Consider the following 18,238-nt stretch of genomic DNA (forward strand, 5'->3'; position numbering starts at 1 on the left):
TAATCTAGGACCCTTTACAATAGGCCCCAACCTGATAACCCATGATCTCAACTTCAGTTCACTGAGTTTTTGTATTATAGTTAGTCCATGTGATTGAGGCATGGTAATATTTGTCTTTTTGTTCCTGACATTTCATTCAACACAAAGTCCTTAAAGTTCGTATGCTTAGTTGCATGCCTCATAACTTCATTCCTTTTTGCAGCCGCTGCAGTAGTGCATTGTATGTATACACCATAGTTCTCCCTTCCATTCCTCAGTCAATGTACCCTTAGGCCACCTCCATCCATTGTTGCCAGAAGCACCAGTGTGCAAATGTCCTTCGGTGTCCCCACACTTAGTTCCTCCAGGGATATATTGAACAATGGGGTTTCAGGATCACATGGCAACCTCACCCCTACCTTCCTGTGGAACTACCACACTGCCTTCTAAGGGACTGCACCTCTCAGTTTCCCTACTGACAGTGAATAGGTACATCTCTTTCTCTGCATGTTCTCTAGCACTTGTTTCTCTGTGTTCAGTTTTAAATAGTTTTATTCACATATACAATCTAACATAAGTGTATAGACATGCCTTCACCATTATAATCTATATGAAGACATTTCCTTTTTCTTCCACAAAGAATCCACACCCCTTCCCCATAACCCCTCTTCCCCCCATCTTCTGACATTTAGTTTTGGCATAATTTCTTTGTTACATTCAGTGGAAGTATATTACAGTGTTACTGTTGACTATAGAACCTAGTTTGCATTGCTTGTACTTTTTCCTGTATACCATATATTTTCAACACCCTGCAATATTGACATTCATTTGTTCTCCCTCATGCCAAAACGTTTTTTTATTGGTACATTTAATCATCATTATTGTCCACTCCAGGCATTCCTAAATTATACCGTCTGTCTTTATCATCTGTTTTTCCTTCTCACTTCATATATGCTCCCAGCCCTTCTCCCTCAATCATACTCAACGTTCAGCTTCATTCAGTGTACTTATATTGTGCTACAGTCAGGTAGTTTTGTGCTATCCATTTTTGAATTTTTACAATCAGTCCTGATGCACAGTCTATTCCTTCAGCACCAATTGCCTGTTCTGTACCCTATGTCTATTTCCTGATAACCTGTGTTCTTAAATTCAATTCTCCAAGTTCTAGTTCATATTAGTGAGACCGTACAGTATTTGTCCTTTTGTATCTGACTAATTTCACTCAGCATAATGTCCTCAGGGTTCATACACGTTGTTACATGCTTCCTGACTTTATTCTGTCTTACAGCTCTGTAATATTCCACTCATCCTTTGATGGACATTTGGGTTGTTACCATCTCTTGGCAATCATAAATAATGCAGTTATAAACATTGGTGTGCAAATATCCTTTTGGATCCTTCCCCTCAGGTCCTCTGAATATATACACCTAGTAATGGAATTGCTGGATCATAAGGCAATTCTATACTTAGCTTCTTGAGGACTGCCAGACTGCCTTCCGGAGTGGTTGTACCATTTTATATTCCCACAGGTAGATGTGTACCTCTTTCTCCTCATCCTCTCCAGTACTTGTCATTTTCTATTTTTTCTTTCTTTCTTTTTTATATAATGGCCATTCTGGTGGGTGTCAGATGATATCTCATTGAGGTTTTGATTTGCATTTCCCTAATAGCCAGTGAAGTTGAGCATGTTTTCATGTGTCTTTTAACTATTTGTATTTCCTCTTCTGTGAAGTGTCTGGTCATGTCTTTTGCCCATTTTTTAATTGGGTTATTTGTCTTCTTGTTGAGTTGAAGAATCTATATATATTCTGGATACTAAACCCTTATCTGATATGTGGTTTCCCAGTATTGTCTCCTATTTTGAAGGCTGCCTTTTTACTTTCTTGACAAAGTTCTTTGGTACACAAAAGTGTTTAATTTTCAGGCATTCCCATTTATGTATTTCTGTTTTCACTGCTCGTGCTTTGGGTATAAGTCCTAGGAAACCATCTCCTGTTACAAGATTTGTAAGATATTTCCCTATATTTTCTTCTAAAAGTTTTTTGGTTTTAGCTCTAATGTTTAGGACTTTGATCCATTTTGAATTATTTTTTGTATAATGTGTGAAATATGGATCCTATTTCATTCTTTTGCATATGGATATCTAGTTCTCCAAGCACCATTTATTGAAGAGGCTGCTCTGTCTCAGGTGGGTTGGCTTGACTGGCTTATCAAAGATTAATTGTCCATAGATGAGAGGGTCTATCTCTGAACACTACTTGATTCCGTTGGTCAGTGTATCTATCTTTATGCCAGGACCATGCTGTTTTGACCATAGTAGCTTCATAATATGCTTTAAAGTCAGGTATTGTGAGACCTCCCACTTCATTTTTCTTCCTCGAAGATATTTTTAGCTATTCGTGGCACCCTTTTCTTCCCAATCAATACTGTACTTGATTATTGTTTTTTTTTTAGTCCTGCAAAGTAAGTTTTTGGAATTTTAATTGGTATTGCATTGAATCTGTAAATTAATTTGGGTAGAACTGACATCTTAACTATATTTTGTCTCCCAATCCATGAACATGGTGTGCCCTTCCATTTATTTAGGTCTTCCATGATTTCTTTTAACAATTTCTTGCAGTTTCTCTGTATAGGTGCTTTATGTCCTTTGTTAAATTTACTCGTACATATTTTATTCTTTTGGTTGCTGTTGTGAATGGAATGTTTTTTATTGATTTTGCCCTCAGATTGCTCATTACTAATGTTAGAAACACTGCTGATTTGGGGGTGTTGATCTTATACCCTACTACTTTGCTGTACTCATTTATTAGCTCTAGTAGCTTACCTGTAAATTTTTGGGGATTTTCAGCATAATCATACCATTGGCAAACAGTATGTGCTTTACTTCTTCCTCTCTAATTTGGATGCCTTTTGTTTCTTTTTCTTGTCTAAATGCTCTGGCTAGAACTTCCAGCACAATGTTGAATAACAGTGTTGACAGTGGGCATCCTTGTCTTGTTCCTCACCTTAGAGGGAAAGCTTTCAGTTATTCCCCATTGAGGGTGTTAGCTGTGGGTTTTCCATATATTCCCGTTATCATGTTGAGGATGTTCCCTTCTATTCCTGTTCTGAAGTGTTTTCATCAAGAAATGATGTTGAATTTTATCAAATGCCTTTTCTGCATCACTTGAGAGGATCATGTGGTTTTTCTGCTTTGATTTGTTGTTATTGTGTATTACATTAACTGATTTTCTTATTTTGAACCATCCTTGCATACCTGGAATAAATCACACTTGGTTATGGTGTATAATTCTTTTAATATGCTGCTGGATCCAATTTGCAAGTATTATGTTGAGGATTTTTGTATTTATATTCATTAGAGAGCGTGGTCTGTAATTTTCTTTTCTTGGAGTATCTTTGCCTGCCTTTGTTGTTAGGGTGATGTTGGATTCATAGAATGAGTTAGGTAGGTTTCCTTCCTCTTTAACTTTTTTGAAGAGTTTGAGCAGAATTGGTACTAATTCTTTCTTGAATCCATGGTAGAATTCATATGTGAAGCCATCTTGTTCTGGACTTTTCTTTTTTGGGAGTTTCTTGATGACTGATTCAATCTCTATACTTGTGAAAGTAAATTATCACCGTTTGTTTGTTTGAGGTCATCAGTTTTTTCTCAAGTCAATGTTGGTGGTTCCTGCCTTTCTAGGAAGTTGTCCATTTCATCTGCATTGTCTAGTTTATTAGCATATGAGTTGCTCATAGTATTCTGCCATCACTTCCTTTATTTCTGCAGGGCCAGTGGTTATGTCTCCTTTTGAAATTTCTGATTTTATTTATTTGCATCCTCTGTTTTTTTACAACCTAGCTAAAGGTCCATTGATTTTATTGATTTTTTTCAAAGGACCAACTTCTGGTTTTGTTGATTTTCTCTATTGTTTTCATGTTCTCAATTTAATTTATTTCTATTCTAATATTTGTTGTTTCTTTCTTTTTGTTTGCTTTGGGGTTAGTTTGCTGTTCTTTCTCTAGTTTTTCCAAGTAAGAAGTTAATTCCTCAATTTTTGCTCTTTCTTCTTTTTTAATATAGTCGTTTAAGACAACAAATTTCCCTCTTGTCACTGCCTTTGCTGCATCCCATGAATTTTGATATGTTGTGTTTTCATCTTCATTTGCCTCGAGATATTTACTGATTTCTCTTGTAATTTCTTCCTTGACTCACTAGTTATTTTAAGAGTGTGTTGTTTAGCCTACATTTATTTGTGAATTTTCCGGCCTTCTGTCTGTTATTGATTTCCAACTTTATTCCATTATGATCTGAGAAAGTGTTTTGTATGATTTCAATTTTTAAAAATTTCTTGAGTTTTGCTTTGTGACCCAGCACATGATCTTTCCTTGAGAATGAACCATGAGCATTTGAGAAAAATGTGTATCCTGCTGTTGTGGGGTGTAATGTTCTATAAATGTCTGTTAAGTCTAGTTCATTTATTGTACTATTCAAATTGTCTGTTTCTGTGTTGATCCTCTGTCTAGATGTTCTATCCATTGATGAGAGTGGGGAATTGAAGTCTCCACCTATTATGGTAGAGGTGTCTGTTTCTCCCTTCAGTATTGTAAGTGTTTGCCTCATGTACTTTGGAACATTCTGGCTCAGTGTATAAATAGTTGTGATTGTTATGTCTCCTTTTTCCTTTTTAATAAAATAATTAATAAAAGGAGTTGTTCCTTTTATTAATACATAGTGTCCTTCTTTATCTCTTTTAATGGTTTTACATTTGAAGTCTAATTGTCAGATAGTAGTATAACTACTCCTGCTCTTTTCTGACTGTTTGAAATATCTTTTCCCAGCCTTTCACTTTCAACCTATTTTTGTCCTTGTGTCTCAAATGAGTCTACCTTAGGCAGCATATACATGGGGCCTGTTTTTTGATCCATTCTGCTAGTCTGTGTCTTTTGAGTGGGGAGTTTAATTCATTAACATTTAATTTTATTACCATAAAGGCCATACTTCCTTTTACCAATTTGTCTTTTGGATTTCATATGTCATATCTAATTTTTTTTCTCTCTTTTTCCTTGACTGATAGTCTTCATTTCTACACTCTTCTCCAGACATCTCTCCTGCCTTTTCCTATCTGTCTGTGGTGCTCCCTCTGATATTTCTTTCAGAGCTGGTCTCTTACTCACAGATTCTCTCAGTGATTGTCTGAAAATATTTTAATCTCCCCCTCAGTTTTGAAGGGGAGTTTTTTTTTTGATATAGAATTCTTCGTTGGTTTTTCTCTTTTAGAATCTTAAATATATTATACCACTGCCTTCTTCACTCTATAGTTTCTTCTGAGAAATCGACATGTAGTGTTATTGGGCTTCCCTTGTATGTGATGGATTGCTTTCCACTTGATGATTTCAAAATTCTCTGTCTCTCCCTTTTTTTAAAAAAAAATCTTTTTAAATACCAAAAAACAAAAGCAAATGCAAACATTCCTATTTTGATCATTCTGTTCTACATATATAATCAGTAATTCACAACATCATCACATAGTTGCATATTCATCATCATAATCATTTCTTGAAACATTTGCATCTATTCAGAAAAAGAAATAAAATGAAAACAGAAAAAAAATTTATACATACCATACCCCTTACCCCTCCCTTTCATTGATCACTAGCATTTCAAACTAAATTTATTTTAACATTTGTTTGCCTTTTTATTTATTTTTATTCCGTATGTTCTACTCGTCTGTTGACAAGGTAGATAAAAGGAGCATCAGACACAAGGTTTTCACAATCACACAGCCATATTGTGAAAGCTATATCATTATTCAATCATCATCAAGAAACATGGCTACTGGAACACAGCTCTACATTTTCAGGCAGTTCCCTCTAACCTCTCCATTACATCTTGGATAACAAGGTGATATCTACTTAATGTGTAAGAATAACCTCCAGGATAACCTCTCGACTCTTTGGAATCTCTCAGCCATTAACACTTTGTCTCATTTCACTCTTCCCCCTTTTGGTCGAGAAGGTTTTCTCAATCCCTTGTTGCTGGGTCTCAGCTCATTCCAGAGTTTTTCTCAATCCCTTGATGCTGAGTCTCAGCTCATTCTAGGATTTCTATCCCATGTTGCCAGGAAGGTCCACACCCCTGGGAGTCATGTCCCACTTAGACAGGGGGAGGGTGGTGAGTTTGCTTGTTGTGTTGACTGGAGAGAGAGGCCACATCTGAGCAACAAAAGAAGTTCTACTGGGGGTGACTCTGAGGCCTAATTTTAAGTAGGCTTGACTTTATCCTTTGTGGGGTTAAGTTTCATTTGAACGAACCCCAAAACTGGGGGCTCAGCCTATAGCTTTGGTTGTCCACACTGCTTGTGAGAATATCAAGAATTCAACTTGGGGAGGTTGAATTTACCCCCGTTCTCACCATTCCCACATTCAGCTTCATTCATTGTTTTAATATAATTGTATTATAGTTAGGTAGTATTGTGCTGTCCATTTCTGAGTTTTTATATTCAGTCCTGTTGCGCAATCTGTATCCCTTCAGCTCCAGTTACCCAATATCTTACCCTATTTCTGTCTCCTGATGGTCTCTGTTACCAATGAAATATTCCAAGTTTATTCACTAATCTCAGTTCATATCAGTGAGACCATACAGTATTGTCCTTTCTTTTTTGGCTAATCTCAGCATAATGTCCTTAAGGTCCATCCATGCTGTTACATACTTCATAACTTTATTCTGTCTTACAGCTGCATAATATTCCATCGTATGTATATGCCACAGTTTGTTTAGCCACCCGTTTATTGATGGACATTTTGGCTGTTTCCATCTCTCTGTAATTGTAAATAATGCTGCTATAAACATTGGTGTGCACATGTCCATTTGTGTCCTTGCCCTCATGTCCTTTGAATAGAGACAGCATATAGATGGGTCCTGTTTTTCAATCCATTCTGCCAGTCTATGTCTTTTGATTGGGGAGTTTAATCCATTAACATTTAGTGTTATTACTGCACGGGTAGTACTTTCTTCTACCATTTTGCCTTTTGGATTTTATATGTCATATCTAATTTTCCTTCTTTTTACCTTTACTCATAGTCTTCCTTTCTACACTCTTCTCCACACCTCTCTCTTCTGTCTTTTCGTATCTGTCTCTAGTGCTCCCTTTAGTATTTGTTGCAGAGCTGGTCTCTTGGTCACAAATTCTCTCAGTGATACTTTGTCTGAAAATGTTTTAATTTCTCCCTCAATTTTGAAGGATAATTCTGCTGGATATATAATTCTTGGTTGGCAGTTTTTCTGTTTTAATAATTTAAATATATCATCCCACTGTCTTCTTGCCTCTGGTTTCTGCTGAGAAATCTATGCATAGTCTTATCAGGCTTCCCTTGTATGTGATGGATTGCTTTTCTCTTGCTGCTTTCAAGATTGTCTCCTTCTCTTTGACATCTGACATTCTGATTAGTAAGTGTCTTGGAGTATGTCTATTTGGATCTATTCTCTTTGGGGTATGCTGCACTTCTTGGATCTGTAATTTTAAGTCTTTCATAAGAGTTGGGAAATTTTCAGTGATAATTTCCTCTGTTAGTTTTTCTCCTCCTTTTCCCTTCTCTTATCCTTCTGGGACACCCACAACACGTATATTCATGTGCTTCATATTGTCATTCAATTCCCTGATTCCCTGCTCATATTTTTCCATTTTTTTCCCTATATTTTCTTTTTCTTGTCGGATTTCAGATATTCCATCCTCCAGTTCGCTAATCCTATCTCTGCCTCTTGAAATCTACCATTGTAGGTTTCCATTGTTTTTTTCATCTCTTCTACCGTGCATTTCATTCCCATAAGTTCTGTGATTTGTTTTTTCAGACTTTTGATATCTTCTTTTTGTTCATTTCTTGCCTTCTTTATATCCTTTCTCAATTCATTGATTTGCTTTTTGATGAGGTTTTCCATGTCTGTTCATATATCCTGAATTAATTGTTTCAGCTCCTGTATCTTATTTGAATTGTTGGTTTGTTCCTTTGACTGGGCCATATGTTCAGTTTTCCTAGTGTGATTTGTTATTTTTTGCTGGCATCTAGGCATTTAATTAGCTTATTCTGGTGATTACTTTCACTTCTTTTACCTAGGGTTTTCTTGCTGGATGAATTTGTTGTCTGTCAGTTCTTTGACATGCAGTTCAGCTTTTTCTGTTCCTCTAGCTTAGGTTTTGTTTAACAGAGGAGAATTTTTTGGTTCTTGTTTTCTTGTTTCTTGCCCTGCTTATATGGTGCCTTTCCCCCCACCCCCTTAGAGAGGTCTACTTAGGTATGATAGACCTCAGCTGGATTTTCCCAGACCAAACTGGCCTCATGTCAAGAGGAAAGAGTCACTTGTGTCGGTTTTCCGTGAGGGTGAGACCCAGCAGGTTGAAAGACTTTCCTGTGAAGTTCTGGGCTCTGTTTTTCTTATCCTGCCCAGTATGTGGTGCTCGTCTGCCTGCAAGTCCCACCAGCATAAGATGATGTGGTACCTTTAACTTTGGCAGACTCTCCCTGCTGGGGGCATGATAGAGACAGAGGAGGTTGTAGGCTGGTTTTAATGGCTTCAAGTTACCAAGCCCTGGTGTCTGAATTCCTTAAGGGAGGGATTCCACCTGAGTTGGGCTTCACCCCTCCCCTGGGGAAGGTACAGAATGCAGACAAGCCCTCAAACGAACTTGTTTCTGCCTATGCCTGGGGCAGTTGCAGCCTGAGAAGCCCTGCTGCTGTATCCACAGGCAGTCTAGCCTTTGTAGAAACACAGCCACAAAAACCTCTGTTTCCTTTTTTTTTTCTCTTCTTTTTCTGTCAGCTCTGCCCCCCTTGGCGCCAGGGCAAAAATGAGCAACCTGCGCTTTGACCAGGTTCACCTGAGCTAGGGGCCTATTTTTAGTAGTCAGAATTTGTTAATTAATTCCACAATTGGCATTTGGTTGGGCTCAGCCCCTGCTGCTGGTAAACTCTCTTTCCTTTCCCCTCTGGGAAGTGGCCTGTGGGGAAGGGGCGCCAGCCACCGCGGCTTGGGGAATTCACAGTTCTGTGGGGATTGCAGCCAGTCCAGCTGGTTCAGACTGGGGTACGCTGTGTTTCCGGTCACTGACTTGGCCCCAGGAACTGTTCTGTACTGTTTCTGGTTATTTAGTAGTTGTTCTGGAGGATGAACTAAAACGTGCACATTGCTAAGTCGCCATCTTGGCCCGGAACCTCTGGGGGTGATTCCCTCTGTCTCTCTTTGACATCTGAGAAAATGATTATGTCTTGGAGTATGTCTATTTGGATCTATTCTGTATAGGGTACATTGTACTACTTGGATCTGTAATTTTATGTCTTTCATATCAAACAGGAAATTTTCAGTGATTATTTCCTCCATTAGTTTTCTCCTCTTTTTCCCTTCTCTTCTCCTTTGAAATACCCACAACATGTATATTTGTGTGTTTCATGTTGTCATTCAGTTCCCTGAGACTCTGCTCATATTTTTCCATTTCGTTTCCATATACTTTCTTTTGTGTATCTGATTTCAGATGTTCAGTCCTCTAGTCCACTAATCCTTTCTTCTGCCTTTCCAAATCTTTTATTTAGGTTTCTTTTGTTTTTTCCATCTCTTCTAGTGTGCCTTTCATTCCCATAAGTTTTGTGATTTGTTTTTTCAAACTTTCAAGTTCTTTTTCTTTGATCAATGTCTGTTTCCTCTCTCAACTGGTTGATCTGATTTTTGATGAGATTTCCATGACTGTTCAAACATGTTGAATTAGTTGTTTCAACTCCTGTATTTCATTTGGATTATTGGTTTGTTCCTTTCACTGGGCCATATCTCTGATTTTCCTAGTATAATTCGTCATTTTTTGCTGGTGTCTGGGCATTTGATTTCTTTAGTTTATTCTGGAGGTTGTTTTCACTCTTTTACCTAGGGTTTTCTTGCTGGATATCTTTGTTCTCTTTCTGTTCTTTATATTCAGTTCAACTTATTCTGCCTCTAGGATAGGTTCTGTTTAACTGATCAGGATTTTTCAGTTCTTGTTTTTCTGTTTCTTGTCCTGCTTATATGAGCCCCCCCTTTTTTGGGGGGGGGGGTCTCTTCAGATATTATAGACCCCAGTCAGAATTCCTGACCAGACAGGCCCACATCTGAGGAGGACGGTGGAGCCAACATCCCTGAGGATGAGACCTCAGCAGGTTGACAGACTTCCCTATGAAGTGTCTAGACTCTTTGCTTTTCCTGTCTTATCCAGCATGTGGCACTAGTCAGCCCATGGTTCTCACTAGTGTAAAGTGATGAGGTTTCTTTAACTTCAGCAGGCTGTCCTTGCTGGGGTTTCTTTTAATTTCAGCAGGCTGTCCTTGCTGGGGCCTGGTTGAGACAGAGGTGAGGTTATAGGATGACTTTAATTGCTTCAGTTTTCCAGTCCCTGGGGCCTGAATTCCTTGAAGGAGGGATTCCTTTTGAGTTGGGCCCCACCTTTCTCTTGGGGAAGATGCATCTTTTAGGGAATTAATGCCTTTTACCTGACTAGTTACTTTGTCTCTCATACATGCTTAATTCTGCCCTTGCCTGGGGTAGTGCTGGAGAGTGAACGTGCTTCCAGTTCTATCTAATGAGCTGTTAAGAAGTAGAAAAAAAGCAAAAAAAAAGCCTTTTCAGAGCCAGACCTCCATTCCTCGTGCTTGTAAATTAAGAGCTTAAATTGCTAAATGGCTCTGTGTATCTCCATGTTCCACGCATCCCCTTTTCTTGGGATCCAGTCCTTTCCCACTGTTTTGTTCTGTCCAATTCAAAAAGCCTCTGGGTTTTGTTTTGTTTTTTTTTCTTCCCTGGTCAGCCCTGCCCCCTCTCTGCCAGGGCAAATACTCTTACTGCCTTTGTTACTTGTTCCAGGTTTATCTGTGCTGGGGGCCTATTTTTAGTAGTCAGAATTTGTTAATTAATTCTGCAGTTGGAGCTTGGTTGAGCTAACCCTTTGCTGCTATATAGTCTATTTCCTTTCCCCTCTGGAAACCAGCCAGCCATGTCTGTGGGGGAGGGGTGTGGTCTCTGTGGCTTGGGGCTTACAGTTCTATGTGGCATCTCAGCCTTTTCACCTGGTCTAGACTGGTGTGCACTGTGTAGCTGGTCATCGATGTATCCCCAGCAGTTGTTCTGTACTGTTCATGGCTATTTACTAGCTGCTCTTGAGAACAAACTAAATTCCACACCTCACTAAGCCACCATCTTGCCCTGTCCCATTCCTACCTGTTTAAAATCTTATACGTATTTTTGTCTCTCACTTCCATTAAAGCTTACTTTTGAATTTCTTTGCTTTTTTATGTTGCATCATATTGAGCGCTTTCTCATTTATATCTGGATATATTTTTCATCTGTTTTCCTTGTGGTTACCATGGGATAAACATCCTAAATATATAACACATATCTCTTTTGATACCAACTTAACTTCAATAGCATGCACACGTGCTTTTCCTATATCTCTCTGTCCCTCTACCATTTTTTGTACTCGTTACCACTTATTATCATTGTACATCTATGTCTAAAAACCTGGATTTATCAATATTTTTTATTAATTTGCATTTAAGCATCTGTAGAAAATAAGAAGTAGAGTTTCATACCAAACAATACAGAACAATAATACTGGGATTACTAATTTTCCAAATGGTTATATTTACTGCAGGTCTTTTTATCTTTATGCTGCTATGAGTCACTGTCTAGTGTCCTTCTATTTGAGTCTGAAGAACAACCTTTGGTATTGCTTGTAGGCTAGGTCTAGTGGTGATGAATAACCTCAGCTTCTATCTGAGAATGTCTTAATCTCTCCCTCTGTTTTTTTTTTTTTTTTTTGGTGGGGGGGGATGCTTTTGGCAGAGGTCACATTTCATTCTTTTTCCATGTGAGTATCCTCTTATTGCAGCATCATTTGCTGAATTCTGTTTGATTTTTTGTTTGTTTGCTTGGGAAGAGCATGGGCCAGGAATCGAACCTGGGTCTCCCATGTATCTCAATTTTGAAAGTTGTCTTACCAGATATAAATTCTTGGCTTGGCAGTTGTTTTCTTTCAGCACTCTAAGTATTTCAGCCCACTGCCTTCTTGCCTCCATGGTTTCTGATGTGAAATTGGCATTCAGTCTAATTGGGACTCTCTTGTATGTACCATATTACTTTTCTCTTGCAGCTTTCAGAACTCTCTCCTTCCTTTGTATTTGATAGTGTAATCAATATATGATGGGTACATTTTTCTTCATGTTTATCTTGTTTGATGTTCTTTGAACTTCTTGGATGTGCCTATTCATGTCTTTTGCTAAGTTGGGGAAGTTTTCTGTCATTACTTTTTTGATCCCTTTGTACCTTTCTTTCTTTCTATTCCTGTGGGACTCCCATAATGTAAATATTGGTACACTTGTTGGTGTTCCATCACTGTCTTGGGCTATTTTCACTTTTAATATTTCTTTTTGTTTTATTTTTTCCTACTCCTTAGCCTGACTCATTTCAAATATCTTGTCTTCAAGTTCACTAATAATTGTGTCTTCTGCCACCAGTCTGTTCTTGAAACCCTCCTAGGCATTTTTTCATTTAAACTATTGTGGTCTTCAACTTCAGTAGTTCTGTTCAGTTCTTATTTAAAATTTCTCTTTGCTTAAACTCTCTTTGTTTTCCTCATATCCTGTAGTTCTTTCTTTGTACTTTCATCTTGAGCATTTTTTAAAAATTTATTTATTAATTAATTAAAAAAATTAAGAACAAATAAAAACATTAACATATCATTCCGGTCTACATATGTAATCAGTAATTCTCAATATCATCACATAGTTGCATATTCATCATTTCTTAGAACATTTGCATCATTTCAGAAAAAGAAATAAAAAGACAACAGAAGAAGAAATAAAACAATAACAGAGAAAAAAAAAGGATTATACATACCATACCCCTTACCCCTCGCTTTCATTTATCACTAGCATTTCAAACTAATTTTATTTTAACATTTGTTCCCCCTATTATTTATTTTTATTCCATATGTTCTACTCGTCTGTTGACAGGTAGATAAAAGGAGCATCAGACACAAGGTTTTCACAATCACACAGTCACGTTGTGAAAGCTAAATCATTATCATCTTGAGCGTTTTTAAGATCACTTTTTAGAAAGGTTTTGTTTGGTACGTTCACATTCTCTTCTTCGTTGGTGTTTTCTGTATTTTTATCATCTTTCTTTGGATGAGCCATCATTTTCTATTTCTTTGGCTTGTACTCTTGGTGCACACTGTACATTTTAATAATAAAAATGTTAACTCTGGGATTTACTTCTTGAGGTGCCTGTTTCTGGATTTGTAACCAGCTGGTGATAAAACAGAGATTTTCTTGAGCTTCAGTCCTCCCTATAAGGAAGGTTTGCCCAAGGCAGTTTTCCATGTCTTTCTGGGCCTCTGTTCTTGTCCTGGGGCATTTGCTTGTTAGTTGTTGAGGAGTTCCTTTGTTTCAAGGAGTTTGGTTGCCCCTCTGCTTTCCAGGGAACAAACTTCCCTCTCCTAGGTATTTGATGCCCATAGACCTTTGTCCCAGACTATTTAATACTCCTTTCCTTGTCACATACTGCTTTTCCCTGGAGGGCAAATTTTGGGAGGGTCAACCTGGGGAGGACTTTCCCAAGTTGGTCTTTTTCAACCAAAACAGGGCCAGGGATGCATGAAGAGCTGCAAACTGGTTTTCTGTGGAGAGGGTCGAGAAGAAAGCTGAAACTTCTCTGTCAGTTCCCCAAACCTGAACTTTTCCGGCCTGCCCAACAAACTGTCCCTTGCATCCCTGAGGAAGCCCCGGGTCTTTAAATCTGCACTGCCTCTTCTCTCCAGGAACTGTTGAATAGTGGGTGCTGTGGCATTAGTCCAGGGCAGGTTGAAACGCTATCTGCTCTCAGAGCCAGGATTCAGATAGCTGAATTTGCTAATCAGAAGCTGTGTTCAGTGTTTGGCTTTGTCCACCCCTGTTCTTGAGGAAGAGGGTTTTTATGTTCCTTTCTGTCAGCAACAGTTAGTCAGGGACTGGACCCCATGGCAGCCTGCCACAAAAGTGGGAATAGGTGCCAGATTGCTGATGTGCGAGAGAACAGTTTACGGTTTTTTAAGGTCTTTTATCAGTCTCTTTCTCCTGTTTTTCTCTTGATGCTATACAGTGTTTTTCTGGCCTCTGGAGTTTCAGAATAGTTTTTTCAGACAGTTCCTGCTTGTTTAATAGTTGTTTTGGTGGAACGACTGAGTCCTGGTGCTCCCTACTCTGCCAAATTCCCTGGAAGTCCTCCTCTCATTTGGTAATTTTTAAATTGAAAAGTTTTTATTTGATGTAGAGGGAATAACAATACCTGAATTATCCATAAGCAAACAAAGAACATAAAAAATTGCAGATTTCAAGAATATTTAATGTGGGGAGAGAAGGAAAGGGAGAATGTGGTGGTGTTTTGTTTTTTTAAGTATTCATGGGAGTTGTCAAGGGGACGAGGACAATTTAGAGTAAATTTATTCAATGCCACCATTTAGTCTGACTTCTGTTAATGCTCTTTAATGACTCTTTGAGAGGAAACTTTTATACTTTTGTTTGATAGAAGGAAAATGTGACTCTCACATTATACAGAGCCCTAGACTGGATTAGGGGGTGAGCTCCTTAGGAAAATATTGCGTATGTAATTTGCTTTGGTATCAGATTGGCCCAGAACTTGGTATCCAACATAACTCTTCCTTTTCTATTCTTTCAGCTTGGATTTACTTTTGGCAACTTGGTTGGAATGTATCTGGCTCAGAACTATGATGTAAGTGACCATGTCCATGTCCTCCTTGAGTCCGTATAACTTCTGTGGTGACTTGTCTTTGCTGAAATAAGGTATGCCTTTCAGCTGAAATGAGGCTCATAGGTCTAAGGAAAAATTCCTCAATTTTGTTGAAAGGTTTCCACTGTTTTAAAAAAGTTATCTCCACAGAAGCATCTATTCTCCATTTCACCACAAGAGGGCAAAATCCCACCAGTTTAGATGGTCTAGTGATTCTAAGTTGGTTTGTGATCTCAGAGTAATATTAATTTAGATTCTTAACATTCTATGGAAAATCATGTTATAGGTAAGAATTTACAGATGAAATTGATAATCTTGTCAATGTCCCTACCCAGTAGTCGAGAATTCTGCCACTGAGCCACCGTTGCACCACCCCCCAGTAGTAGAAATGACTGAGAATTTTGGAGATGGATCTGTATGGTGTGGCCGTTTTAAGGATGACAGTTTTGTCACATGGGAAGTTGTATTAGCCTTCTTTTAGAGAAGGGAAAGTTGAAAACCATGTGACACAACTGTCCATGAATAGGGATACTGCAAGGGTTTGTTTAAAAGTGGCAACGAAGTGAAGCATTAATTTATGATTTATTTTGTAATGAAGTTTTGTGTGACAAAGGGATTCCCTTTGTCAACCTTCAACTGAGTCAAATGGCTTTCTAGTCAGAGGCTTTATTTATGTGACATTTATTGTTTATACATACAAAACTTTTACTTGACACTGGATTGAGGGGTTAAGTATGTATATGAAAGTAGAAGCCAGGATTTGTGCTTTTAGGGGGGGAGCATATTTATATTTAACTTACAACTTCTGATATCCTTATGTAGCTAAAGGCTAAGAAATATCACTTTAGCAGGTCTCTTTCAAAGGGAAATAGAAACTTATAAAAACTCTTTATCCTTAAAGGAACTGAGGCAGAAGAATATTAGATTGGTATAAAATTTCAGTAATCTTTTTTTCTTTTTAAAGATACCAAACCTGGCCAAAAAACTTGAAGATATCAAAAAGGACTTGGATGCCAAGAAGAAGCCCCCTAGTTCCTGAGGCTGAGTCCAGCTACCTTTTGGATATACTGAGACTGTCCTTGAGGGCCTTCTTTACCATCTGAACCAAAGCTTTTGTTTTAATCTCCAGCTTCAGCAGTTTGCTTCCTTGCTAAACCCTGAGTTGCCTTAGAGCAAAAATGAGGCCACAACTTAAGAACTACCCTTACTTTTCCAACATCCTCACCTCTTCCCATCCTTCTTCCAGGAACTTGGAAGATTCTAAGACTGGAATTATGGTGCTAAATTAGTAAACATGACCTTTAATTAGCAGTCTCTTCTTTATTCTTTGCGATTTCTACTACCTGTTTTCAAGAGAAAAATTGGAGAATTTTGTATAGCTGATCATACACAAATAATCCTAATTTCATAATTACAACAATTACAGTGGGTGCCTGTTAAGCATTTGGTACTAAATTATGTTGTTTCAAAGTAATTAAAATTGATATTTAGAAGCTAGTTTCTAGTAAATTATTCATTTATTTTATATTGTTGTCAGGGTGCACCACAGTTGCTAATTTAACCAATAAATCAATTTACTCTTCATTAACTGAGAGATTATATTCTAAGAATCATGTCAGAAACTAGGGAATTGAAAAAGTATGTAAAATAATGGTCTTTGTCCTTAGTAGAATTCATAGTCAATTTAGTATGCACATTTTTTCCTTAATGATATGTTTGATCAGCTCTTTTCCCTCAAAAGAATCATACTTATTTTAAGAGATTCCAGGTGAATTTAACATTACATGGTAAGTAAATGAGAAATTGTCTATAAGGGAATATTAATACCTTTTCACAATTGAAATTTTATTTACATTATAACTTTATAGAGATTCTTACAAGAAAAATTTGGCCCAAATGTATAATAAAATCAGCACCTCAAAAAGGAGAATTTCTGCTTCTCTCTACAAATTAGGTTTTGGTTTTTTTTGCAATCTGTAATGACCTCTGTAATTTAGTGAAAAGGGCCTCTCTCACCTCTGTCCTAGCTCCTAGTTCCTGTCCTTGGAGGCATTCACAGTTATCAGTTCCCTGAATGTTTTTCCAAAAAGATTCTATGCTTAAGCAAATACATATGTGTGTGTATGGGTGTTTTTAGACAAATGATATCAAACCATATCAAACCACATATTGACTTCTGTTCTTTGTCTTTTTTTTTTCCTTTCCTTCTTTCTTTTTAAGTGGAGATCATTCCATATAGTATATAAGGAACAAAGAATGCCATTCCTCTTTTGGCTGTATAACGTTCTGTTGAAGAATATACCATAATTTATTTAATCTGCTACTGATGAATGTTTAGGTTGTTTCTCTCTTTTGCTGTTACAGTGATAAACGTTGAACCTAATGTCATTATGCATATCCATACAGGTATATTTGCAGGAAAAAGTCCTAGAAATATGATTGTACTAAATATCACTAAATTCCCATTTCATTCGTGTGTTTTGTTTCAGAGGACTTGTTGGGCAGTTTTGCTGATAATGCCATTTCTGTAGACATTTTATCACAATCAATAAACTGGAAGAATTGTTTAAAGACCTCTTTTGTCAGACAGTCATGACACTGAGACAACATGTGATTATAAAATAAAGTGACTGTTTCTTTTTGATAACATATCTGTCAGATTTCATACATGGAGATAAGTTTTATCCCTGTCATGGTAGTCCTTATACATGAGACAGACTTAGGATCAAAATTATGGTTTGGCTGTTCCCTGGCAGTGTTATCATGGGCAAATGGCTTACTGAACTTCATGCATTATCTATAATATATGGACATAATACCTATATATGATTTTCATGAGAAATAATTGAGATAATTGTTATCTCAATTAATTGTTATGTGATGTGTTCCAGGGTGCTTTGCAAATTATCCAATAAATAATACATATTAATCCTAACATGCTACTTTTGGTTAGGATATTAACATATTTCTGCAGTTGCTTTTGGGACCAGTTTATGAACCACACAAATTTTGTCATTATTTTATGGTCACTCTCTTTGTTGTTGATTAAAATCTACAGTAGTCACCTTATACCACCTGGCTTCAGGATTTGAACTTGAATGATTGTAGCAGAGACTACAGATTCAAAGGATAAAGGCTTACCACGTTTGAGGGTATTCAGAATGCTGTACTACAACTTAAAAAGCTTTTCCAAAGAGGAGTTCTTTGTTATCAGTCACAGTAGCATTGTTAATCTCTGTGTGAGATCTCCTAGAGTGGCTTCTCTGGAGATCAAGGCCACTTATGTTAGATTAGGATCTCTTTATATTATCTTTCTATACAAAATTCATTTGTACTTAAGGCTTCCCTCAGGAGTGATACTTAACCTTGCTGATTGGATAATTTCTACCAGTGGGAGCCATCTAGCAAATCAGTTCTTATGTTTAACTCCCCATGCAAACTGCTATACAGTGACTATAAGTTGACTTAGTATTCACCATT

General features: G+C 37.4%; 1 protein-coding gene across 1 annotated transcript in view; it reads left to right on the forward strand.

The window, feature by feature from the left end:
* The window catches only part of STMP1 (short transmembrane mitochondrial protein 1), a 33,607-nt gene extending 17,538 nt beyond the window's left edge, over positions 1–16,069 (forward strand). Inside the window, exons 2-3 of the mRNA XM_077158993.1 lie at positions 14,687–14,740; positions 15,723–16,069. Coding sequence (XP_077015108.1) covers positions 14,687–14,740; positions 15,723–15,797 — 129 coding nt within the window. The 3' untranslated portion in view covers positions 15,798–16,069. The remainder of the gene's footprint in view (positions 1–14,686; positions 14,741–15,722) is intronic.
* Positions 16,070–18,238: the final 2,169 nt, after the last annotated feature.

Source organism: Tamandua tetradactyla, chromosome 1 (genome assembly GCF_023851605.1).
Source record: "Tamandua tetradactyla isolate mTamTet1 chromosome 1, mTamTet1.pri, whole genome shotgun sequence".
NCBI classification, from domain to species: Eukaryota; Metazoa; Chordata; class Mammalia; order Pilosa; family Myrmecophagidae; genus Tamandua; species Tamandua tetradactyla.